We start from the raw sequence: 26,347 nt of genomic DNA on the forward strand, positions 1-26,347 counted from the left end.
TTACCTGTCACGAAATATTATTCTCTTGATTTTTTTTTTTTTTTTAACAATTTAATATGGCTAACTATTCTTATCTCATGCATTGTACAATAACAGGCCCTCCTTGGGCCAGATTTGGCCCATGGGCAGTAGTTTGCCAGCCCTGCTCTAGACTGCTATGTATATTTTGGGGTCCTGCTTTGTTATATTTTGGACTCTTTTATCCTGCACCTTGTAGAGTTTGCTTCCATGAGGGCTAGACAACTTGATCTCTAAACATTTAGTTGATCCTTTACACTAGTCAATAGGAAATACAACAGGTTTGAAACATGAAGTTTCTACTACATATAATCTAGATTTTTCCCCTAGTGATTTCACTACTAAATAATTACTTGTTGACTTCCCTGAATCTTACCCTAAGGCAGAGCTACTAGACCATATTTTTTAACCTTTTTTTACTCTTTACTTATTTTGTATGTGGTTTTCTCATTTTACATCATTATGATGGAGTTGGGCCTTGTTGAGGTTACTGATAGTGGGGCATGCACAGATCTCTCTTTTGTAGTGTTGGCTCCCCTTTCATGTTCACATAATGCAGATATTTATGATTCTGCATATTTTGTTTGATTCTCTACAAGAACATGTTGATCTGCTTACTTATTTCTAAATTTACTGCCGTAGTATATGTTATTTCTACTATTAACCTTTGTATCTCTCACTCCTTTAACACAATTAATTGCCCTACCAGTCAGTACTATCTGCTCAACATAATGATGCAATCCCATTCTCTTCTCTCTGTCGCAGATTTAATGTCTCCATGTTTTAACATGTTACAATAGAGATATATGCAAGGTACAGTACTATGGTAGTACAGAAGACAATGAATGAATGGATAAAGTTGTTGTATACAGTGGAATATTATTAAGCCATAAAAAAGAATGAAATCTTGCCATTTGTGATAACATAGATGGACCTTGAGGGCATTATGCTAAGTGAAATAATTTAGAGAAAGACGAATACTGTATGATCTCAGTTATATGTGGAATCTTAAGGGAAAAAAAAAAACAAGCTCATAGATACAGAGGACAGATTGGTGGTTGTCAGAGGTGAGCGAAATGGGTGAAGGGAGTCAAAAGACACAAACTTCCAGTTATAAATAAGTCATGGGGATGTAACTGTGGTTAATAATACTGTATTGCATATTTGAAAGTTGTTAAGAGAGTAAATCTTAAAAATTCTCATCACAAGAAAAATCCGTAAATATGTATGGTGATGGATGTTAACTAGACGTATCATGGAGATAATTTTGCAGTATATACAATGTCAGATCATTATGTTGTACACCTGAAACTAATATAATTTATGTTAGTTATACCTCAGTAAAAAAAAGGCAAAAAGTGTTTATAAAAAAATACAACTTTAGGTCTTCTTAGTTGAGTATCTTAGATGAATTAAAATTTAAAGATTTTGAAGGATTTGTCACTTGTGCTACTTTAGGATTGCTAAATAATATTAAATAATTTTATAGTTTTCCATGTTCATGATTAGGAAATGTCATATTTCTTCTTGTGTGAAGTCATAAACTGTTAAAGGCAAATAAAGTTTTTAGTAACAGTATTTTCCGAATAACTTATTTAAAAAGGAGGAACCACAGAATTTGGGCAGTCTGTCATGAGTGGGATAATCAAGGTAAGCCTAGAGTTTGAGGACCCATGTGTCATTTATTAGATACATAATTGGTAATACTGCAGTAATATAAATGTTGGCTGAGAGTTTCGTGGTGACTTTTTAACTTTCTTATATTTTTGTGTCAATTTTATCTGTCTGTTATATCCCACTGTGTTTTGACTTTTTAACTTTCTTATATTTTTGTGTCAATTTTATCTGTCTGTTATATCCCACTGTGTTTTGAATTTTCTCTGGGCCCGGTTGTACTAGGGTGAAGGTGGACTGTGTGCCTATTTTGGATCTTCTTGACATGTGTAGCTACATTTTTGCCACCTGGTATGCCACTGTATTTTTTTGCACTGTGAACACTGGTAGGCATGAGTAATGTACTGTTCATTCTATAGTTGTAGAATTTCAGTGTATTTCTTTGTATTTTCCTTGAAGACACTTCTATTAAAATTTTACTGAGAACATAACATGAATCCTAAATGATCAATATAATTTTTCAAAACCAACTATTTTAAAACTAAATATTTGATATTACATAGTTATCTCTTGAGAATCTTTTAATTTGGGACAAAAAAATCAAAGAAGTAATGAAAGTTATCATTCACTTATTCTTTCTAGGAGTTTCTTTGAATTGCTGCTGTTCTTTGGAAGAGATGAGTTTTATGAAGAGCCCTTAAAGGATATTCTTGGATCATTCCAGGTAAAACAGTTACTACTTCACGTTTTGTCTACATTTAAAACAGGCTTTAGTCTCCCCTAAAAATAGTATATTGGTTATTTATTGCTTATAAATTTTTATATTTACTAAGGTGGCAGTGCTTAACATCCTATTATACTGGCAGAAAAAGAAAGTTCTTAAAATTAACTTTCAACTGTATTTCTAAGCAGTTCATAGAATTCCAGTTGCACATTTGTTAGACCAGAGCCTGCTGCCACCACCCTTGTAGATTCCTAAGCATAGGAATACATACACTTTTCATTGCTACAGGCTTTGCTTCCAAAGCCCCATAGAGAACTCGGCCCAAGTGGAAAAGGACTCTTCTTGCCTAGACTAGGAGCAGGCTGTGTGTCCCATGCCACTTTGTCCTTTGGCTGTACCCTGATTTTCTCATCTGTTTTCTCAATATCTTTCCCAAGATAGGAGGCAGACTCTTTTTTGCACTTGCTGTATGAGAGAAGAGAGTAAATTCAAAAGGGAATGACAAAATATCCAAGACTTCTGCTCTAGATGTAAGAACATTTGCTCTTTTTAGCATTTACTTAAGAAGCGGTACCTAGGACTGTGGCTCACTGATGTATCTATCCTTGGCAATATCTCATTAGCACTTCTCTGGGGTGGAATAAAGGAAGATGTGCTTTGAGCTCCTCCTAGGGGTAAAGTGTTCAGACAGCATATCTGACATTTATTCCTGTGGTGTTCACAAGAAAGTCCCCCAGGAGCATTGCTGTCCACCTTGAGAAAAGGGAGCAGCAGAGTAACAAAAAAGTCATGCAATGTTTTCTCTCACCAAGAATTTTTATTTCATCTTTATTGAAAGAGCTTTTAGACTAAATTAAAATAGATTTTTATGATCGATCACTCTGGTGCATACATAAAATAGGAAAATTATAAATAAACTTAATTGGCTAAGGTATATCTAAAAATTCTTCACATTCAGAATCTGACTCTAGAATTGCTTTTCCACTCAGTCATCAGTGTCTGTTTTTCTATACCATTTTGTCTTCAGTGGCATCAAAAGTGTTGGTGATGCAGCATTTACTAAAATAATAATAAAGAACTAAAAGCCATTGGTACTGGGCTTTTAAAAGCTTAAGCTGGCTTTATGGTTCTGTTTAACTAGCCAACTTTTGTCTTCTGCTTCAGGGGTGTTGTTAAATTAGATTAATTGCCCTGTACCCTCCCCACACCATTTGGTTCCCAAGAGTTAAAAGAAGGCTCTGCTAGTCTCTTGGATTTTATCCTGAGTCACCAATATATCCTTTTGCAAGTTTTCATACGGTCTCTTTGAACGCCTGTGCATGCAGAATGGCGCTACATCATGACCATTACCAGGCAATATGGATTCTAAGGTAGTATTGAATATAAAACATATTTTGATTTCAGAGTTATAAAAAGATGAAAAAAATGTATCTTAGAATCAATGAAATTAGGTACACTATATTGAACATTCTACTTTATCCATTCTTACATTCAGCAAAAGAGGTAAGAACACCTGTTTTCATAGAGCTTACATTTTAATTAGAGTCTGTATTCAAGTATTTAAAACTTCTTAATTCCATTCCATTTCTCCTTTGACACTTGTGTTCTTGGCAGTCCATGCTTGAACTTTTACTCAGCAAATATTTATTGAGTCCCCATTGTGTGTTGGCCCTATGCTCTGGGAAAAACTGCAGAAAGCAACAGCAGAAAAACCCTGCTGTTCTGGAGTTTAATTCTAGTGTAGAGACAGAAAGACAATAAATCAAACCTCTGTAAATTGAGAGTATTTTAGAGAGCGACAGATGACTTAGAGACAAATGAGGCAGGCCAGGCAGATAGAGCGTGCTAGCATGGTGGTGTTGGGGGAGGAGCTGCAGTTTGAAATGGGGTCTGGGGAATGTCTCATGCAGGTGGCTCTGAGCACTGACAGTGGGAACCCTGGAGTGTTCATAGAGGAGCTGAGAGACAGTGGTTGACTTCTGTTTTAAATGTGTGAAATCATAACATTTGTGAAGAGACATATCCTTCACTTTTTTCTTTTGAGCAGGGTGTCCATTCAGTTATCCAAATAATTCCTCAAGGGAGAGTTCATAGTTTTGCATCCTTTTCTATCTCCTACTCAAATTCTAAAGCCCACCCCTTCTCCTTTTTAATTTGTTTTGTTTTTAAATCTCTCTGCCATTTCTGCCGCTTTTGTTGCTGTGGCTTCTTCCTACTCTGAATTTTCTTCAGCTTCTATCTCTTGCCCTCCTAGGAGAGATTTCACCTTTTGTTCCTGTTTTAGCTTTGCCTGGAGAATTGTCCTCTGTTTTCTGAATTGAGCTGCTGCTTTTAGTGTTCCCAGGCCTGTGCCCTTAGGGACCCAGGAAGGGCCAACACGTAGTCCATCCTGAACACCCCTCTAAAACCTTGTGTTTGCTAAGCTTTGTGAATTCTCCAGGCATTTGACTGACCTTTGATAATCCAATGACAATCCCAATGTCACCTTTTGAAATTCTAAATATTTTCTAGGTGGTTCATTTCTGTCCATCTTTCATACAGATTCATACCAGCTTAAGATTGTGCTCTTTCTCCTCTACCATAAGGAGGACAGACACAGTGCTGCTCATACTTTAATATACATAAAGATCACCAGGGGTCTTGTAAGGATGCAGATCATGATTCAGTAAGTCTGGGGTGGGGCCTGAGAGTCTGCATTTCTAACAAGCTCCGAGGTGATGCCTATGGTGCTGGTCCTTGGACTATACTTGAGTTAGCAAGGGACTAACATTGTTTGCTGGATTTGAGTTAATTATTCCTCTGTCCCCTCTCCCATCCCTCCATTTTCCAAATGTGACTATCCTAGCTTTGCCACTCACTTTCTTTCATCTTGGACAAATTACGTAATTTCTTTGTCAGGTTCCTCATTTGTAAAATGGGACAATAATTGTACTTGCTGCATAGGGTCATCAGTTTGCCATCATTCTTAGCAAAATGATCAGGCTTAATAGGTCTTATAGCCTGTCTGGTGAAGGGTGTGGGCTCTGAAGTCATAGTACTTGGATTTCTGTTTTCACAATAAGACCAAAACCTAGCCCATAAGCTTATTCTATTCTTCCATGAATTTCTGATTTCCTAAAACCTGAGCTGTTCAAGTAGACCACTGACTATAATTTTTCCTTTGCTTTTTTATTCCAAGAGAAAACTTCATTCTTAGAGCTGGCTGTTCCATGTACTGGCTTCTAAAAGCTTGCTTTCTTAGCCCTTCGCTTCCAGTAATTTTTCTTGACCTCAACATAAGAAGATGACACATTTCCTATATGATGCATTTACCTCATTACTATTATTTTTAGTCTGTTCTTTTGTGAGCTTTCCATAGGCTAGTGATTGAATTCATACAATGGGTCTCCGAAACCCATTAATTTTAATTAAATCTTCCAGATTCCCAATGAAAAGATAAAAATAGTATAAAATGAGGAAAAAAGTCCTTATGAATGCTGGAAACTAGGACGAGAACCTATATCAAAACCAGACTGAGGGATGGGCAAAACAATACGTGATAAACTGAATGTGATTAAATAGGGAAATGCAAGAGAGAGAAGGGGAGGGATGGCTAAAGAGAGACCTTACGGTGCAATCCAGTAGTGCCCCCCTCACTCCCCCACCAGCTTATAGCAACAGGGGCTGGAGGAAATAGCAGATGGTGGGGCATTTGGTGTGTGGCCAATCTCATTCTTGGTGGTGCTTTCAAAAGTGCACCAGGTGTGCAGCAGAGCCCACAGAACATGAGAATCGTGATGTGCCTATTATACCTACGTTAAAAACGGGATGTATGGCTCTGCATGAGAGCTTTCCTTCCATTGAGAGAATGAGGCTGTGACCCAAGCTAAATGCAGCCTGCCTCAGTACCCAGAGGTAAGAAAGTTTTGTAAAGAGATGTGGTTGTCTCCCACTGTAGCTTCCTCTTTAATGCCTCAAGAGCCATTGATCTCACAAATTAAACTTATAAACTTTTCCCTTCTCTCTTTGTTTGGGTTTGAAGGATTCACTTAGACCTATTTGCCCGTTAGTAAAACAGCTCTCTGTTCTAGATAGTCTAGGTAAAGATAAAGAGAATACCAGTTACCATCAATTACATGGTAAGATAAGACAGTTTTAAAAAAAAAGATTAAATACGTTCTTGCTGTGGTTGAGTTCAGGGTATCTTTGTGAAACTGGAAGTGAAATTGTAAAGAAGGGACAACCCCAAAGAATGTATGGAGGTGAAATATTGTATGGAGTTGAAACTGCTAAATCACAAGTGTAGTGAAGGTAATCAATAGCAGATTAGCTCCAGGAAAAACCAAATCAGTGAAGGAAATGATCTCTAAACACTAATTTTCATTTCATAGTCACATGCAGTCATATCTTTATAGTCTTCAGTTTTCAGGATAAAGGAAAGTTCCTACAAATGCAGAGCTCATGTAGAACAAACAGGATTCCCACAAAGGAAAAAATAAAAGCAGGCTGGCAACGAACTTCTCCATTGTAAAAAATGCCAGAATAAAGAATTCTAGAGTTTTTCAAGGGAAAAAATATTATTTAACAATACAGCTGCCAAGCCCTATAGTTTATGAGAGAAGGCAACAGAGATAAATAGTCCCAAAACTTGGAAAACAAACCAAGTATGTGTCTTTTATCAGGAAAACAAATAAAAGAAGCATGCCAGCTGTTTTAGAAATGATCAAAACAAGTAATTTACAAAAAGAGTTGTTACACAATAAAAGAAATAGAACAGACCTGAGGGAACAAGTAAAAAATTAGTAGATTATTGTCAGTATGGCTATTATGAAAATTCTATTAATGTCAAATGATTCCGAAAAAAGAAATTAGAAGTTGTAAATAAAAGCACACACATAATAATCGAGAACTAAAATCACAGATTATGGTATTGATTGGATGGGGGTAAAGAAGATAGGGAAGAATCGAGTACGTTCTTGGGCATCTGAGCTGAAGTAGCCGCACAGAGTAGTGCCATTCACCAAGTGGGCAGTGAGTGTAGCAGGAAGAGCAAGACACAGACAGAAGAGAAGGTCCATTCTAGACACAGGGTTAAATATCTTTGGAACAGCCAAGTACTAATGCCCAATAATGATTTAGATTTATGGGTCTACATTTGTATCTTCCCAGTTTGTTTTTCTTTAAGCCAAGAACAGGTATTACTTTTGTAAATCAAGAGAAAAATAGGTATTATAAAGACTTTTTTTTTTAATTTAGGAAAAAAAAAGATACCCTGGGGTAGTCAGCAAAATGCCAACCCGTAATCTAAAAGCCTTACTGTAGAGCTCTGCAGATGTTCTAATGAGCCTGCCCTGACCTCAGGGAAAACTCTGTCCGCATTCCTTGGGGTCAGTGTAAAAGTCACAAAGATCTTTTTTGTTCAGACTAGAAGTAGGCCTTAATTAAACTCTCTTTCCTGGGATTCCACCCTATTTTTTAATCTGCTTGTTCATCTTTGGGTGCGTGGGGGAAGGAGCTGGGAGGAGATAGGCGATATAACCTCACAAACAGGAGGAGGCCTAAGACTCTCTTACTGCAATAGCATTGTAAGAGAAGAGCAAAAAATCTAAAGGAAAAGAACCAGCCACAAGAGAGGAGTTAAATAGATCATTATGCCCACCCTGTTTAACTGAGGCAAGTGTGCCTTTCCCCTAAGAAGTTACAGTATATATTCATCATCATCATAAACCAGCACACCTCTCATATTTTATTATTTTTAGCTGATATGAAGAAGTTCAGAGCTATTTACTTTGTACTAAAACCTGCTCAAAACCCATGTCTCTCTAGACTACTTGGAGTAAGTTGCCCAAGGACTTAATTTGGCAAAGTCTTAGTTTAAGTATTCAAAACCACCTGTATAGTGCTGGTTAAAAGGCTTTTTAAAGAATACAACCATATCAGCTTAATAGCAAGACAGTTTGTGAGGAGCAGTTTCAAAATTGTGTTCCCATATTTTCTGCTCTAATACAAGTTCTTTTCTGTCTCTGCTCAACTCCATTTTGACTGCATATGACTTTCCCCGCCCTGGGTTTTTCCACTGTTACCGAAGCACTGATCCGTCTGTATTCTATCTGTGGTTCAATAGTCTCTCCAACTGTGCTGTTAGATCTGGTGGGCAGAGACTGACTTTCATCCCTATGTCTCCGACGCTTAGTAGTCTTAGTCTCACAGTACTGATGTTTGCCAACACAAGTGAAGGATAGATAAGTCCACAGACATTTCTATCTGATATCTAGCCATTTCTTTCTTTTTAAAATTTCCTTTTAGAGATGTGTCTTTCTTGCTTAATGCTAAAAAATAAGAAACAATGAGGTATATTGTCTGAGGCTGTTTACCTCATGGTCCATTGGTTACTACTATGTACAGTGAGATGGGGGAGAGATCAATAAATTTATTTATGGGATGAAACTATCAAGTAGTTACTGTGGACTTTACTTTGACAATGTGTAGAAAAAAGAAATTGAAGTATGCTTAATTGTGAGAAAAGTATACGAGAAAAGATTTCACTGTCTATGAGAGAAACATACTTGACAAGTGTGCCACGTAGTGAAAAGGATTGATGTTAAAATTAAAGTTTCAGATTCTTAAGTCGTTTTGTAAAGATGGTATTCCTTAGATAAATCTTGCGTTGAAATGGGTAATGCTTTGATATTTTTCCACTGGCATTTAACTTTCTGAAATTGTTATTCCTGATTAGTAATTCCTGTATATCACCACCTCAAAAATATTTTCAATTTCTCTGTGTATTTTTTTAAATAATCTGTTTGAGAAGGAAACACCTTACTTCAGTTTAGCTGTTGAAGTTCTATGACCACTTTGAAGAGATACAAGAGCAGCCAGAGTTATTTTGAGCATAAAATATATAATAAACTTGAGACAGTTAAGCTCAAGGGACCAAGAGCAAGCCTCTAAAAGATAGGGCTGTCAGTGTCAGTAAGTTGCACATCTCAGGAAAGGCCAGTGTACCCTGACACATGGCATGCCCGTCATCTCAAAAGATGGTACTGAACATTGTGCCTTGATAGTTCTTCACACCGCAGTATCCAACTGTAAAAAAGGTCTTATGTTCTGTACATCGTGCAGTCTTGTGTTGTCAGGAGCAGGCGTGTAAGTACCTTCAAAATCAATGATAGGACTGACTCTTTGAAACCATCTCTGAAAGTACATCAGGATCTTTGAGGTATTCATTGTTCACTGAGTGATTCTGTAGAGTGTCCTAATACATAATAACTAGAATTATCACCAGATTAGTGCTTGAAGTAGTTTGTATTTTCTTAGATAAAATATTAGATCATAGAAAATTTAGCTGTAAAGAACTGTAAGAGCGCATCGTCTAATCTAATTTTTTAATAAATGATGAAACTGAACACCAAAGAGATTCATTCATTCATCCAGTCAGCAATATTTATTGGAGATTAAGTGACTTTCCCAGTTTGTAGCATAGTCAGTACTGTGACCTGTTCTCTTGACTGACTCCAGTGCTCTTTCTGCCGAATCAGATTTTATATTTATTTCTTTGCGTGGGAATCAAATAAATCTTGCATGCACCTTAATTCTGCTTCAGGGTCTGTCTTACAGGTTAGAACTGTAACAATAAACTGCTGTAGGCCGGATTATTTCATTACTTATTTAAAGATGTTAATGGTAGGGTTGTGCTTTCATTAGCATGGCAACCAACAGTTAATTTTGAAATTTGATTATGCTCTCAGTTGATGATTTTACTGTATTTATGATTGGCTTCTCCTTCACATAAAACTCTGATTGCAAATTTAAGTAACATTTACATTTAGTACTTAAAATTTTTTAAATGTATAAAAATGTAATCATGTTTATTAAGGAACAACTATTTGTAGTTAAATATTGATATTTTTCAGAAGTCCCAAGAGGAGTATCTTAAATAGTTCACTAACTGTGTGGTTCTAGTTATTTTTAAAAATCAAATATGTATAATTTATAGGTATTCATGCATTTTTATAGTTCTGAGACTGAGAGTCACCTTAGAAATTGTTTAATCCAATAATCCCTTATTTTACAGATCAGAAAATTAAGCTCCTGTGGAGTTGAGGTTTAGAGAAATAGAACAAGGGCCTGAGTCTTACTCTCAACCCAGCATTCTTTTCAGTATTCCCTCATCTATTATGTGACATGATGTAACCATGTGTTTGCAATAATGGATATGTCAAAGAAATGTTTTATTTATACTACTATCTTAAATGCTTCATGGTCTAACATTTTAAAACCTTCTAAAGACTGCCTTACTGGGGAGAGGGAGGAAGAAGAAACTTGAGTGTGCTTATCTGAGTGATAGCAGATGAAGGCTAGGGTGTAGGCTGTAAAAATGGCAAGGAAGAAGCACATCAGGACATGTAGGATCCATAGAGGAAGGCGAATTTTATATTTGATTCCAAACGTGAAGGTAAAAACAAATAATACCTAAAACCAGGAGTTTCCAGACCTCTGATATCATACTCGTCTAGGTTTTTTAAAAAAATTTTGAGCACCTATCTCCAATATATGTGTATTTGTTATTTATGTACATGTACTAATACTATATACATTATGAAACAAAAATACATTTAAAAAGGATAAAAGTAAAGTGTTTTAACAGTGTAAAAACTTTAATACCAGTGATTGAATGTGCTTTATTCTTGAAAAATTTTAACTCTTGGTCATATAGTACGTCTGATTGTAATTTACTTTGATACTTGGTTTTAATAGCTGTCATAGATGAAAAAGATACCTTTGGTAAATCCAAATGGAAAAATTTTATTTTCTAAATTGTCATACCCAGTTTTAAATGCCTTCCACCAAATTTACAAAGAATTTTTTGAAATTTGACTACTAAATTTCTGTCGTTCCTGACATCAGTGTTTTCTTGAATACCAACCAGTTTTAACAAACGAATTGAAAACTCATTAAAATGCTCTTGAAAGAGTTTTCAACAGAAAATTCTAGTTTAAGTTTTTAGTGGAATAGATACAAGCATTATAGGTGATGTATTGATTTTTGGCAACAACAATCATGTAATGATGCAAACACTTCCAAACATTCATTTTAAATTGTTTTCTCCAAGGGCTTTCTTTTGAAAAGCACTAACTTTTTCATTGTTATACTGTCCTCTTTACTTTATATGGGCAAACTTAGAATGTTTGTTTTTTCAAAAACTTCAGGTAAATACTCCTTAGGAACTTATCACAGAAAAGAACAGCACATTTGTGCTAGTTTTCTTTTTGTAAAAGAAAACTGCATAACATCTTTAAATTTTACAACTCTTTGAAGTGCTTTGCCATAAGATAACCAATGAAAGAGTAATAATAAAAGATATCATGGTCATTCTCATCTCATTTCAATGTATTGTAAAGATTTTACTGTATTTTAAAGGCTTTGTTTTTTTTCTTTTATTTTTTTTATTGAGGTTGCATTGGTTTATAACATTATATAAATTTCAGGTGTACATCATTATATTCCAATTTCTGTATAGACTACGTCGTGTTCACCACCAAAAGTCTAGTTGCCATCCATCACTGCGCACGTGCCCCTTTACCCCTTTGACCCTCCCCCACCCCGTTTTACTCAGCCATAAAAAAAGGCTTTGTCTTTATGAAATTAACCACATTGAAGAGCTTTTACATTTTTGCTTTGATTTGCTGCAGGAGCTTGTTTATGGATGCATTTGACATGTGGTATTCTGTAATTTTACTCTGGAATCTACATTTCATTCAAAATAAACAGATATTGCATGGTACTTATACTCACACAGATTTCCATAAAACTCTATTTTGATTTTAAAAGTTACTTATTATTGAGTATATATCGTCTCTGATACACCTTTCCTTTCCTGAAAGGAAAAGTGTACCTGTAAGAAGACACTTTTAACTCCCTAGGAAGTAAGATGTCAACACTCAATTAATAATGCAAGGCCCTTCTCTTGTATGATAAGTACCAGAGAGTGGACTGGTACAGATTTTCAATACTGCGGCGGAAGGAATTGTTTATTATGGATTGAGGTAGCTAGTGGAGGCTTCTCAGGGAAAAGTGGGACTGTGGGAAGATCGTTAGGAAAGGATTTAGATAGGTTTCTGGGAAGGGTTAGGTAGGTGTACAAGAAGTTGTAGGAGAAAAAGAGTGATATGAGAAAAGGCATAGGCAAGAAAGTACAAGATGAGTTTAGGGGACAGGGAAGTGACCAGGCTGAAGAAAGGGATTCGTGATGTGCAGTAGGTGAATGCATTGGTAGGTGAGTCCAGAGGTCCTTAAATGTGACGTTGGAGCGCTAAGGCTTGCGTCCTATGAGAAGCTGCTGAAGGGTTCAGATCAAGTATAGAGAATGGCTGCAGCACTGACCTGCAGCTTCACAGACAGGCTGTAGCAGCCAACTTGTGTTACGGCAATGAGTCAGGGAAGAAAAATCTTCTGCAGCAAAACATTAAGCCCACACCACAAGGGATTCTGAAAGAAGAGTGAGGGAAGGAGTTGTGTTTTCTCTCTACTTTGTCAAAGACAAAAGTTGAATGGAAGTTTCTGAGGAAATTGTATGTAGCACAGTGCAGTGGGTATCTGATAGTAGACAGATGACTTAATAAATGATTAGGTTAATATACAGGTCCAAATTTTTAAGTAAGTGAACATTCTAAAAAAAATACAATATGTATATACTCTAGAAAAGATAAGTTGTAAATTCTAGAGATTTAAGTGCTTCCTTTTTCACTTTGGAGGCTTTTAAATTGAATATCATCCAAAAAAGCTACCCTACTATGTAAGGAAGGAGGTGCAAAAGATAATTACAAACTTATTCTCTTTCCTCCTGTGTCTTTTTAAATAGACCAAAATGAAGTCTTTATTTTGTCTCTATTTCCTGTCCAGAGCTATTTCCCATAGAAGTGGTCTCCAAAATATGGTGTACTTACTTAACTCAAGAAGTGCACACATACAGAAAAACAAAACTCTCATTTATAATTTTTATCTTAGAAAAATGAACTTAAAGCTAATTTACTAATTTTTAATGGAAGGATTGATGGTACAGGTATATAATTTATAGTGTAAACATTTATGAAAGTGCACTCTAAATGTAGGAGGTGCATTCAAAAAGTATGCCAAAGTGGACCATGGGCTGGGGGTTGTTACATATACAGATTATCAGGGCTTTCCCCTAGAAGTTTTGATTTAGTAGGTTTGAAGTGGGGCCTGGGAATCTGTTTTTTAACAAGACCTCCAAGTGTTTCTTACTTTCAGCCAAGTTTAGGAAATTAGCAACAGACCTGTTTCACCAAATCTTGACTTAGGCCTAAGTCCAGTTCCAGGTCCCGCAGTTCTAATGGCTGTGTGGTTGGTGCCTCACTTGCCCTAAGACAGCTAGAATGCAGGATTGTCCAAGAGCTGAAGCTCATCAGTGATGCAGGGACTAGCATCCAGCTCACCTTATTTCTTGTGCTTTTCTTGGACAAAAGCCAGCTTAACAGTAGTTGAAATATAGGGGCAGCAATATGTGTGTCTAGAGTAATTTAGTAGTTTGTTTACCTTGAGGTTTGAAATTGATGATTGTTTTTAACCATGAAGCTGTTGCCACAGATCATTACTGTGTTCCATGTGTTAAAAAAATCATGGCTGATCAATAACTCTATATCTTATTTTTATGAATGCTATAACATACTGACACATGGAATTGTAGAAATTAATTTTATGCTAAGGTAATTGGTTGTCCTAAAATAATATATTTATTGAAAATGTTAAAAAATACTTGAAGAAGTAATAGCTGATTTATTAAGTGCTTACTATGTGCCAGGCACTAGTCCAAGCACTTTTCAATACTATTATTTAATCCTCACAACAATCCTATGAAGTAGGTGTTTTTAGTATCCATTTTTCCTAGGAGTTAACTAAAGGAGCACAGAGAGGTTAAGTAACTTGCCCATTGTTAATAGCGTTTTTGTTTGGTTGCTTGTTTTAATTTGGGAATGCCCTAAATAACTTTTAGAAGATCCTTATTTTCATGTTTTGACTGCTTTGACTTCTTTGACTGAATGATCCTTTGTCTTTAAACTTGATTTCTTCTACTGCCTTGTTATCTTATAAAACCAATAAAACCTCTTTTGTGTATTATAACAAGGTATGAAAAAGTGGCATATAGATATCACTTTGGAATGTTCAAATGATGACAATTAAACACTGCCACTTTGAGTATGTAGCCTAATGATTTTCATCTAAGTAAAATTTGTGAATATATATTGTTTTATCCTAAGCTTACTTTATAACAATTATTAAGTTTTTAATGTCTGAGGGATTTTTTTGAGCACAGAAATAAATTCTGGCAATTGTTTGTGTTTTAATTGATGTGCAGTTTATTCAAATTTTTAATATTGCCAATTCCAATATCTAGTTTTTTCTTAAGGCTTTAAGCTCAATTTATGCATTTAAAAAAATAAATCTATTCATACCTTCACTAGACCTTCAGTTAATCTTTTTAAATTATCATATTAAATTCCTTGAAACATTTTAAAAAACACTACCTAACAAAGCATACTGAATCAAAAAAGCATAACCAAACAATAAAATCTTATAAATCTAATAAGTCAAATTTATAAATTCAGTAAACCAAGTTCTCTTAAATATTAAACGCTGTTCACAAACTTCTGTTACATAATTCATATTATAATCACAAGTCTAGATAACAGATTTTCTAAAAACATTTCAAATATCTTTAAAAAAATCCCAGAAAATGCATAGACAAATTATCAGTTTATGTCCAACTTATCAATACATCTTTATCTTAAACCTAATGCAAAGTCTTCATTTCTTCAACCTATCATTTCTTCATCCTGAGACTACAGATCTACTTACACAATAAAGTGGAATAGAGTTTCCATCTTCCAGCCTTCTACCACAACTAAGACTATACATTTGGGATCAGGGCAGGGGATCTGTCTACCTGCCAACCAGAGTCTGCATTGGACAAGAACCCCCCTACCCTCTTCTTACTGTCAGGCTCTTGCCTGCCATTGGTAACACAAACTTTATGAGCCCTCACATAAATTTAATTGAACATGTAAGTTTTACATTTTTGCAACCTGGTTCTTTTCCTAGAAATGATGCATCCTGTAAGTTTTTCCCCTAGGTTTTTGCAACCTGGTTCTTTTCCTAGAAATGATGCATCCCTTAAATTTTCCTCTTAGGTTACACTTCATCCCTATTATGATGGGATTTTCTAAGTCAAATTATGTACAAACTGTGTAACCTTTGGCATTAAAGCCTATTTGTGTACTAATGGGGTTTTGACACCCTGCTTAGGTTACTATAGCAATTCTTTCTCTTTTATAATTTAATATCTGCCTCATTGACCATCTGTCATTTTACTGACAACGATGATCAAGTTTAGTTTTTAACCCCTTTAAATTCACAAAGCCAAAATGATTTTTCTCTCCTAGGAATGCCAGAATCACCTCCGCAGATATGGAAATGTGAATCTGGAACTGGTGACTCGAATCATTAGAGATGGTGGCCCATGGGAAGATCCAGTGTTGCAAGCTGTTCTTAAAGCCCAGCCAGCATCTCAGGAGATAGGTACTTCAGGAGACTCAAAATCAAAACCAACATTTGTGAGAAGCAAACACAATTTCATTTTCTAACTAGAGCAGTAATAGTGATTTTTCTTTATTTTATAATACTGAATAAGAGTGATGTATTTTCACATAAAGTATGTTTAATTTGTTATATACTAACCCAGCCCAAGAGTGATTTTTAATATTAAATTAGGTACATTTATTTCTAGTCATTTCCCATTTATTCTAATGGAAATCCAGAGTGTTAACACATTTACTATCCAGATGTTACTTATTTACATAGAGTTTATTTGTTTTTGTCACTTTAGTTATATTTTTAAAATCTATTTAAGTAGGAACACCCTTAAAAAAAAACACCCTCTTAAGCACATGGAATCTCCCTTATATAGGAAACTCTGTGAGGGCTGGAACTCTTTCAGTTTTTGTTACCACTGTTGCATATCCTACACCTAGCGCAGTACCTGGTACAGAGTAGGTGCTTAATTTAAGTATTTGTTGATTAAATGAATGACTACGTGATGAATGCATACGTGAATGCGTGACTAATTGAATAAAGAAGTAAATTTCAATTCCAAATACTCTAGAACAGTATTTCCCAAACTCTATCCATTAATAGAAGTTGTTTTGTCTCATCCCCTTACCACCTGCATACTTCTTGGACATTACTTCCTCTCAAACCTAGATCCACACTGGCTCCTGTGGGCCAAAATTTCCTTTTGAGGCAGGAAGCTCTGTCAACTACTTCTAGTTAATTCTTTTAAAAAACATTTGACATATTATTCCTAAGCCCCAGAACATTTTGGATCACCAAAACTTAGAATGTAAGCTCAGCAGTAGTGAATAAGCACAAAAGTGTGGACAGCATTTGAAAGCATGGACAGAGCCTGTGGAGTGCAATTACAAGATGGCCAAAGGGAAAAGACAAAACCTCCCAGCTCTGGAACCATTCAGACCTTGGTCTGGTGAGAAAGATATTTCACACCACAGATTGTGCTGAGCAGGTTAGCATCTTTGCACTTGTCTCAGGTTAAGGGTTGGGGGTGGGTTGAGAGTAGAGTTGAGTAGAGAAGGGACTATGATTCTTGGGCTTAAGATCAAGCTGACCCCAGATACAAGTGTGGAGGACTGCGACAGAGATGTGAGAGAAGATGAAAGAGAGAGGTAAGCCCAGGAGAAGTAGTGCAAAGTAATAGGAAGAGATGGGAGGTAAGACAAGACTAGGAGGAAAGGGCTAAGGTATATGTGACAGTGGCATAGTGGTATATACCCAAGGGATACAGAGGAGACTGGCACTTGATATGAGGGTCTCAGAAAGGAATGAAAAGACTGAAGAGGGAGACAGTGGAAACTGAAGAGGGCAAGTTGGATTATTGAAGAAAAGTATGAACAGTAAAATATAGGGAAGGCAAGGGTGACAGCCTGAAGGAAACTATCAGGAGATTGGAGAATATGGCCAGAGGAGACAGGAGCTAGACAAAGATAGAGCTTCAGAAGGAGTGAGAACAGGGGAGAAGGAAGTTTAGGCTTTTTGGGGAGTTTTTCGGCTTCTCTGAGTAGGAGCTAGAACAAACCTGTTGTTGGCTGATGTGAGGGCTGATGGCCTCCCTCTATATAGTCCTTTCATACATACTCCTTTCTGACTTACACTAGTGTACCTCAGTTTGGGAAAAGCTGCTCTAGAGCCTCATTAATGTGGGTGACGCTCCCCCAGTTGACCCTACTAGTCCTCTACTAGGGTAAAGACCAGTCTGAAGTTTATCTTTGTGTTAACTGTACAAATCAGTGTCTGCTTATCATATACTGTAAACAGAATTGCAAGGCAAATGTTGAAGCCCAAATAAAACATTACTCATAGGCATTTTAGAAGCTACTGATTAAACATATATAAGTAAGTAAAACACTTTTGAATTTGAAATCACGAAATATGGGTTCCAGTTCCTGCTCTGCCACTTACTAATTCTTCATCCTTGGGCAAGTCATTTGACCTCTCTGAGACTCAGTTTTGTGATCTGTAAAACACGTATTATGACACCTGTCATAAGGTTGTTGTTAGGTCTGAATAAACTTATGTAGATAGAGGTGTTTATATATTTTTAAATTGTGTAAAAGTAAATATTAGTAATTATCCTTAGTGAAACATGAGCATATATTAAGCAGCAGTCCTTTTTGGCAATACTTTTGGCGTAGTTTTTTGTTGAAAATTAATCAAATATATTTCTTTAATGATTTAACTTTTTTCATTAATTCAGATTATATTTCTCTGTAGTCTGAATTAATGTAGTTTTAATGACATATGTAGGATTCAGCCTTTTAATCTTACAGTAATGAAAATATTGAGCAGTAAGAAGATAAAGTACATAATCTTAGACTAGAAAGAAATTCCAGACCCCATGTTATTTGAAACATATTTTAACATATTAGTGAACTGAACAAAGAATATTTCATGTTTTTTCTTTTTAAATTTTTTTTTTTTTACTTTTTAGACTGAGAAGAAATCAACAGATATTTCTTAAGCACTGTTTTGGTGTCACTCATTTCCATTTTTCCAATCATAACTAAATATTCTTTTCACAAATAAACTACTACAGAAAATACTATTTAATTAAATAACTGGTTAATCTAATTAGATACCACATGTTAGTGCTAAAGTTTCAAACAACAAATCAAAGTTTGAGAGAATCTTTTCTTGAGAGTAATAAGAGTCTGTTTTCTTTTTAATATAGTGAACAAATATTTAAGTTCTGAAAATCCACTGTTCTTTGAACTACGTGCCAGATACCTAATTGCTTGTGAACGCATACCTGAAGCAATGGCTCTTATTAAATCTTGCATAAACCACCCAGAAATCAGTAAAGACTTGTACTTCCATCAAGCACTCTTCACATGTCTGTTTATGTCACCTGTAGAAGATCAGCTATTCCGGGAGGTATTGTTTGAGATTATGTTTGCCTGTTTTAACCTTAGAATAAAAGAGAGTGTAGCCCATTCTTGTTGTTAAATTCCTTTAACAGTAATACCAAGGGTTTTAAAAATTACATTATCTAGATGTGTTCTCTTTGGCCATTGTTTAAGCTTATTGAATTAGACAGAATCTGATATTAACAAATGATGAAATTAACAAAACATTAGTAAGCATAATTCACGTTAAGCTTCTTGTGTAACAGAGGTCAAATAAAAACTGAGGAGCATTATGATTTTGCCTTTTAAATAAAATATTAAGAAAATAAATGCTCATGTTATTTTATTTTTTTTTAAGATGAAAGAATTGATCTTTTCCTAGTATGGACCCTACTTACCCACAAGTTTTGGAGATAAATGAGATTAAAAGTAGTCATTGTAAACTGTAGGTGCTATATAGTGAAACCATGAAAATATTTCTGTACAATTCATCGTTGTTTTTGTGGAAGAAAACTGGGAGTCTAATTTCTTCTGAATGTTTAAACAGTTATTGCAACTAGCTTTTTAGATATTTTTGATGATATGAACTGATTTTTCTTTTCCTCTTATAGCATTTATTGAAAACTGATTGTAAGAGTGGAATTGATATCATCTGTAACACTGAAAAAGAAGGCAAGACTATGTTAGCCTTGCAACTCTGTGAATCCTTTCTTATTCCACAGCTCCAGAATGGGGATATGTATTGTATCTGGTAAGTGTTCCTAATACAGAAACTGAAATGGTAAGGTGGGGAACAGAAGGAGAATTGGTTAGCAGAGTTTGGACTTTATATTTTTTGTAAAGTTATGTGAAATGTTAAGCCACTTTTTTTTTTTTCATTTACTGTGCAAGAAACAATAGTAGGTTGTAAGACCTAAAGATTAAAAAAGAATATGATCATGTACCAGTAATTGATAGTGTAAATGTTTAAGGTATGTGCTATAATGAGATAATTATGTTTTAAAGTAAGTTTGGAATGTTAGATTTTTTTTTTTCTTTTTTATGACTTTATTTTTTAGAGCAGTTTTAGGTTTACAACAAAATTGAGAGGGAGGTTCAGAGATGTCTCACATACTCCCTGCCTCCACACATGGATAGCCTCCCCCATTATCAACATCACTCGCCAGAATGATACGTCAAGCTTCATTTTTTATGAAGCTTGAACCTACATTGACACATCATAATCACCCAAAGTCCACAGTTTACCTTAAGGTTCACTCTTGGTGTTACATATTCTGTGGGTTTGGACAAATGTTAATTTCCTATTATCCATCATTATAATATCATACAGAGTATTTTCACTGCCGTACAAATCCTCTATGCTCTGCTTATTCATCTCCCCTCACTCCCATCCCCATCCCTACCCCTGGAAACCACTGATCTTTTTACTGTCTCCATAGTTTCACCTTTTCCAGAATGTCATATAGTTGGAATCATATAGTGTATCATATTGGCTTCTTTCACTTAGTAATATGCATTTAAGGTTCCTCCATGTCTTTTCATAGCTTGATAGGTCATTTCTTTTTGGTGCTGAATAATATTCTATTGTCTGGATGTACCACAGTTTATTTATATATTTGTCTACTGAAGGACATCTTGGTTGCTTCCAAGTATTAGCAATTATGAATAAAGCTGCTGTGTGCAGGTTTTTGTGTGGATGTAAGTTTTCAACTCCTTTGGGTCAATACCAAGGAGCATGATTGCTGGAATGTATGGTAAGAGTATGTTTAGTTTTGTAAGAAACTGCCAAACTGTCTTCCAAAGTGGCTGTATCATTTTTCATTCCCACCAGCAGTGTATCCTCACCAGCATTTGATATTGTCAGTGTTTCAGATTTTGGCCATTCTAATAGGTGTGTAATGGTATCTTGTTTTAATTTGCATTTCCCTGATGACATACGATGTGGAGCATCTTTTCATGTTTATTTGCCATCTGTGTATCTCCTTTGGTGAGGTGTCTCTTAAAGTTTTTGGCCCATTTTTTAATCGAGTTGTTTGTTTTCTTATTGTTGAGTTTTAAGAGTTCTTTGCATACTGTAGATAGCAGTCCTTTATCATGTGTCTTTTACAAATATTTTTCCCAGTCTGTGGCTTGTCTTTTAATTCTGTTTCACAGAGCAGAAGTTTTTAATTTTAGATGAAGTCCAGCTTATCCATTATTTCTTTCATGGATCATGTCTTTGGTGTCATATCTAAAAAGGCATCACCATACCCAAGGTCATCTGAGTATTCTTTTATGTTATCTTCTAGGAGTTTTATAGTTTCACATTTTACATTTAGGTCTATAATCCATTTTTGAGTTAATTTTTGTGAAGAGTGTAGGGTCTGTGTCTGGATTCATTTTTTTGCATGTGGATGTCCAGTTGTTCCAGCACCATTTGTTGAGAGGACTGTCTTTGCTCCATTGTATAACCTTTGCTCATTTGTCAAAGATCAGTTAACTATATTTATGTGAATCTATTACTCGGTTCTCTATTCTGTTCCACTGATCAATTTGTCCATTCTTTCACCAGTACCACACTGTCTTTATTACTTTAGCTTTGTATTAAGTTTTGAAGTTGGGTAGTGTCAGTTTTCCAACTTTGTTCTTCAGTATTGTGTTGGCTATTCTGGGTCTTCTCCCTCTCCTTATAAACTTGAGAATCAGTTTGTCAATATCCATAAAATAACCTGCTGGGGTTTTGTTTGGGATGGCATTGAATCTGTAGATCAAGTTGGGAAGAACTGACATCTTGACAGTATTGAATCTTCCTGTCTGTGAACATGAATATCTCTCCATTTATTTAGTTCTTTGGTTTCATTTATCAGAGATTTGTAGTTTTCCTCATATAGATTTTGTACATACTTTGTTAGATTTATTCCTAAGTATTTCATTTTTTGGGTGCTGATGTAAATGGCATTGTGTGAATATTAGTTTTTTTCAACATTTTAAAAACTACTTAAGGGGCCGGCCCCATGGCTTAGCGGTTAAGTGCGCGCGCTCCGCTGCTGGCGGCCCGGGTTCGGATCCTGGGCGCGCACCGACGCACCGCTTCTCCGGCCATGCTGAGGCTGCGTCCCACATACAGCAACTAGAAGGATGTGCAGCTATGACATACAACTATCTCCTGGGGCTTTGGGGATAAAAATATAAATAAATAAAATTATAAAAAAAAAAAAAATTACTTAAAAGTTTTTAGTAGGATATATGAAGCTTCTAATTACCCAGCAATCATGTAATTTAGAAGGTGGTATGAGAGTGTTTTTAGTACCGACCCTTCAAGTGCTATTAGGAGAAATCATGAATAATAGTTATAAAAGATTCTAGTAATTTCTGCCTCCCCTCCCTAGTACACACACACAAAAAAAAAACTCAACCACTTTGACAGTTCATTAATTTTTAAGGGAAAACTAGGTTTCATTTGTTGAACATAATAATCTGAAATGCTATGGTCTAGAAACATTTTTTAATCAACGCTTTTGAATTTAATTTAATTTTATTTTTGCTGAGGAAGATTGGCCCTGGGCTAACATCCGTGCCCATCTTCCTCTACTTTATACGTGGGATGCCTGCCACAGCATGGTTTGATGAGCGGTGACTAGATCCGTGCCCAGGATCCCAACCTTCGAACCCCAGGCCACCGAAGCAGAGCATCTGAACTTAACCACTATGCCACCGGGCCGGCCCCATTGAATTTTAAATTCTTAAATATTTAAAACAGTAGCTTGAAGGGGGATTTAAAAATAAACTCATTTAATATTCTTGTTTTATAGATTAAAATCTTCAGACTCAGACTCAAATAGCTGAGCTGGGTCTAGAAACTAGTGGACTTATCTTCTAAGGGAGTATACTTTTAGTTAGATTATGCAAATTTTTATTCAAAAGTTTACTGTGTAAATTGGAATTTCAAATAGAGAAGGGGATCAAGAGGCAGTGGTAAGACATACTTTTTTAAAAATAGTTTTCAAAGTATTATCTTTTCTTTATATGTAGTTATTCTGAAATGGAATACAGTCTTGACTGTTATAGTAGATCTTTTCCTATGGGGATAAGAGTGTTCTCTGTAGATCTTCTGATGGGGATAGGAATGTCCTCTGTCCTTGGCTATATTAAACTTTTTTGTGTGTGTGAGGAAGATTAGCCCTGAGGTAACATCCCTTGCCAATCCTTTTTTGCTGAGGAAGATTGGCCCTGGGTTAACATCCGTGCCCATCTTCCTCTACTTTATATGTGGGATGCCTGCCACAGCATGGCCTGATAAACCGTGAGTAGCTCCGCTCCCGGGATCCGAACCTGTGAACCCTGGGCTGCCTGAAGCGAGCGTGTAAATTTAACCACGACACCACTGGGCTGGTCCCACATACATATATATATAAAACTTTTTAAACAGGGTATCTTTAGTCTTTTCATTTTAATATACTCGTAAGTAAACTAGAATCAAGTGTAAACAAACAAAAAAATGGGAAAACATATTTTATTTTCTTCTTCCCTTGGCTAACCAATTTCTGCTCTTTAGGGAAGGACCTTAAAAATAGAACAGTGCCTCTTTCCTGCTCCTGGCCACAGTCCTCGTCTAAGAATAGAAGCCGGGTGTGTGACTCCCAGCTGCCTGACTGGAAGGGAGTCTTGAGCCTGCTTCTGTGCCCTTCCTTTTGAGTAGGCTGAGTTCTGATCGCCTGCCCTCTTATTTCTTCTACCTCTTCTCTATATTTTTGAATGCTGGGGTCCTTTTTCTTGCTTCTAAAAGTTGATTTTCACTGTAACTTGAAGAGCAGGATTCTTTCCAGCGTAGAAGGTCTGTATTGTCTGTTTCATCTTTGGCTTTCCTATGAAGCAGCTTACCCTTCATTTCCCTTCTCTGAGGACGGAACCTGATTCACAGTCCAGTTTTGCTCTGTCTCGAGCCAGTGAAGCAAGACACTAACCCAATTTCTCTCACCATCACTAATAATAATAATAATGATAATAATAATAGCAGCTGCTAATATTTGCTGAGTGCTTCCTATAGTCTTTGCTTTATATATGCATTATCTCATTGATTCCAACAGTCTTGTGGGGTAGATAATATTATGCCCACGCCATTCAACTAGTAAATAATGAAGCCAGGATTCAAACCCAGGCAGCCTGACTCACAGCCTCAGTTATTAAACATTACTTACTATAAATGGGTCAAATATGAAAAAAATCTATGTTGTGAGGGTGGCTGTAGACCCCGTTATAGCCTGTTTTCCGCAACTAGATAACTTGATGATTGTGTTAGTAGTTAGTACCTGGGAAATGTGTTTGTTTAACACATGGGTTTTGTGTTTTCTAAAGGACCCTCTGAAAAGAAAATGTAAGCTTCGTTAAACATTCCTTTGTTCTTTGCAAAGAAGACTATTCAGTGGTTTTCAGGGTGTTTTGTTTATTTGTTTGCCTTAAAATCCAGTATACAAGTAAAACCGGAGATCCCTTTTGTAAGTTCAGTCAAAATGGAGCTTCATAACCAAATCTTGAGATTTCTGCTTTGCCTGCTAGAAAGCTAAATTCATATTGGTAGCCCTCTTCTGGCAAATTTATTAGGATCTTGGAATTAACATTTTGTTTACAAGTTTCCTCCTGAGTTAACAGACACAAAGGGAAATAAGATCTCTCTTTTCAAAAAAGAAAAAAAATATATCATACACCAAGAATGTCTGTAAGGTGTCTCAAATTATTTTTTAGAACAAGTTGGAGAATAAATATATACATTTCTAATATGTTAAACATTCATTTGTGTAATATTGAATGGAATACTGTCCCATAATTTCCAACAATCATTTTTTGTCTTTAAATCTGTTGCAGAGAGGGGCCGGCCCGGTGGCGCAAGCGGTTAGGTGCGTGCGCTCCGCTGCGGCGGCCCGGGGTTCGCTGGTTCGGATCCCGGGCGCGCACCGACGCACTGCTTGGCAGGCCATGCTGTGGCGGCGTCCCATGTAAAGTGGAGGAAGATGGGCACGGATGTTAGCCCAGGGCCGTCTTCCTCAGCAAAAGAAGAGGAGGATTGGCGGATGTTAGCACAGGGCTGATCTCCTCACAAAAAAAAAAAAAAAAAAATCTGTTGCAGAGATATGCCATAGCTTCTTAAACACAGTTGATTTGTTTGCCTTTTTCCATCCACATCCCTTTGTACATAACATAACCCTTATTTAGAATGTCTACCATCATCTTCTACCTCATTCCATGTCTACAATTTCTCTTAATATATTTCCTCAAGAGGCTTTCTTTAAATGCTTTCAGATTATTAACCAACATATTTATTGAATAAATCTCACTGCTTGGTACTATGAAGATTATAAAGACAAGGAAAATAACAGGAAACTAGCGATTTATTAAACATCAGTATATACCAGACATTTCACTTACATGGTTTCACTTCTCTCAATTCTTTCATGTATAAGAAAACTCTGGATAAAAGAGATAAAAGTCACAGCTAATAACAAAATGGAGTTGGAATTTATACTAGTCAGTTTGCAAGTGATAGCATCTTATGTCTAATTAAGGAGTTTAGGGAACAGATAGTATTTATTGAAATGATACTGGGGTATAACAGGAGACATAAAAAGGACAAGGATGGGGGGCTGGCTCAGTGGCATAGTGGTTAAGTTTGCATGCTCCGCTTTGGCGGCCGGCGTTCGTGGAATTGGATCCTGGCCACAGACCTATGCACCACTCATCAAGCCATGCTGTGGTGGCATCCCGTATACACAATAGAGAAAGATGGGCACAAATGTTAGCTCAGGGCTAATCTTTCTCAGCAAAAAGAGGAGGATTGGCAAGGGATGTTAGCTCAGGGCCAATCTTACTTACCAAAAAAAAAAAAAAAAAAGGCAGGGATATAGCTGGTCCTCAAAGATCACTGCTACCAAGGACATTGAGATTGCTAGGGTTTTTTAAAAAAGTTGTTTCTCTTTTCTGCCAGTTGGTTTCAGTCTCTCCTGTTGCAAACCAGAAAGAATGCCAGCAGTCCCCAAACTTCATAGTTTAGACTTGAGAACATTCCAGGGATTCTGCTGGCCTGACTGGGGTCAGTTTCCTACCCCTGAATTAGCATCTTAAGGAAGGTATGAGGAAGGTCACATAGGAGACATGGCCACTGGAGTTCCAACCTTGTGTATTAGGGCTATTCCTAGAAAAAGGCGGCTCACTGTGAACTGAATAGTGCCATGCCAATTAGTGTATAATGCCCTATTGAGAGTTAGGTCTTCCTTATTCCCAATCTTGTGTTCTTGCCACTCCCTCCACTCTACAATGTGTCATTGAGATTTACAATGTATTAATAGTTGGGGAAATAGGACCTATAAAATATAAACAAGGAAGTACATGATAGGCATGAAATTAATACAAGGGATAAGATCTCTTCTGAAGTAGCTATCACTTTAGTTTGGGGTATTCATGAAGGCTTTGATGAAGAAGAGGCATTTGATATGGACTTGGAAAGATAAGCTCATCTTAGAAATGAAGAAGTACTTTCCATGTAGAG

At 36.2% G+C, this 26,347-nt stretch overlaps 1 protein-coding gene across 3 annotated transcripts in view; it reads left to right on the top strand.

Moving 5' to 3' along the window:
- The window catches only part of ZNF654 (zinc finger protein 654), an 80,698-nt gene that overhangs the window by 43,301 nt on the left and 11,050 nt on the right, over positions 1–26,347 (top strand). The window contains exons 3-6 of one of the 3 annotated variants that reach the window (XM_087418212.1): positions 2,275–2,356; positions 15,796–15,931; positions 18,654–18,856; positions 19,440–19,579. In XM_087418212.1, the coding sequence (XP_087274338.1) occupies positions 2,275–2,356; positions 15,796–15,931; positions 18,654–18,856; positions 19,440–19,579 (561 nt within the window). Of the gene's footprint in view, positions 1–2,274; positions 2,357–15,795; positions 15,932–18,653; positions 18,857–19,439; positions 19,580–26,347 lie in introns of those variants that run through there. The other 2 variants (XM_087418215.1, XM_087418214.1) reach the window with 2 other exon arrangements.

This window comes from Ceratotherium simum, chromosome 27 (genome assembly GCF_057802395.1).
Source record: "Ceratotherium simum simum isolate JZ-2026a chromosome 27, ASM5780239v1, whole genome shotgun sequence".
Taxonomy (NCBI): Eukaryota; Metazoa; Chordata; class Mammalia; order Perissodactyla; family Rhinocerotidae; genus Ceratotherium; species Ceratotherium simum.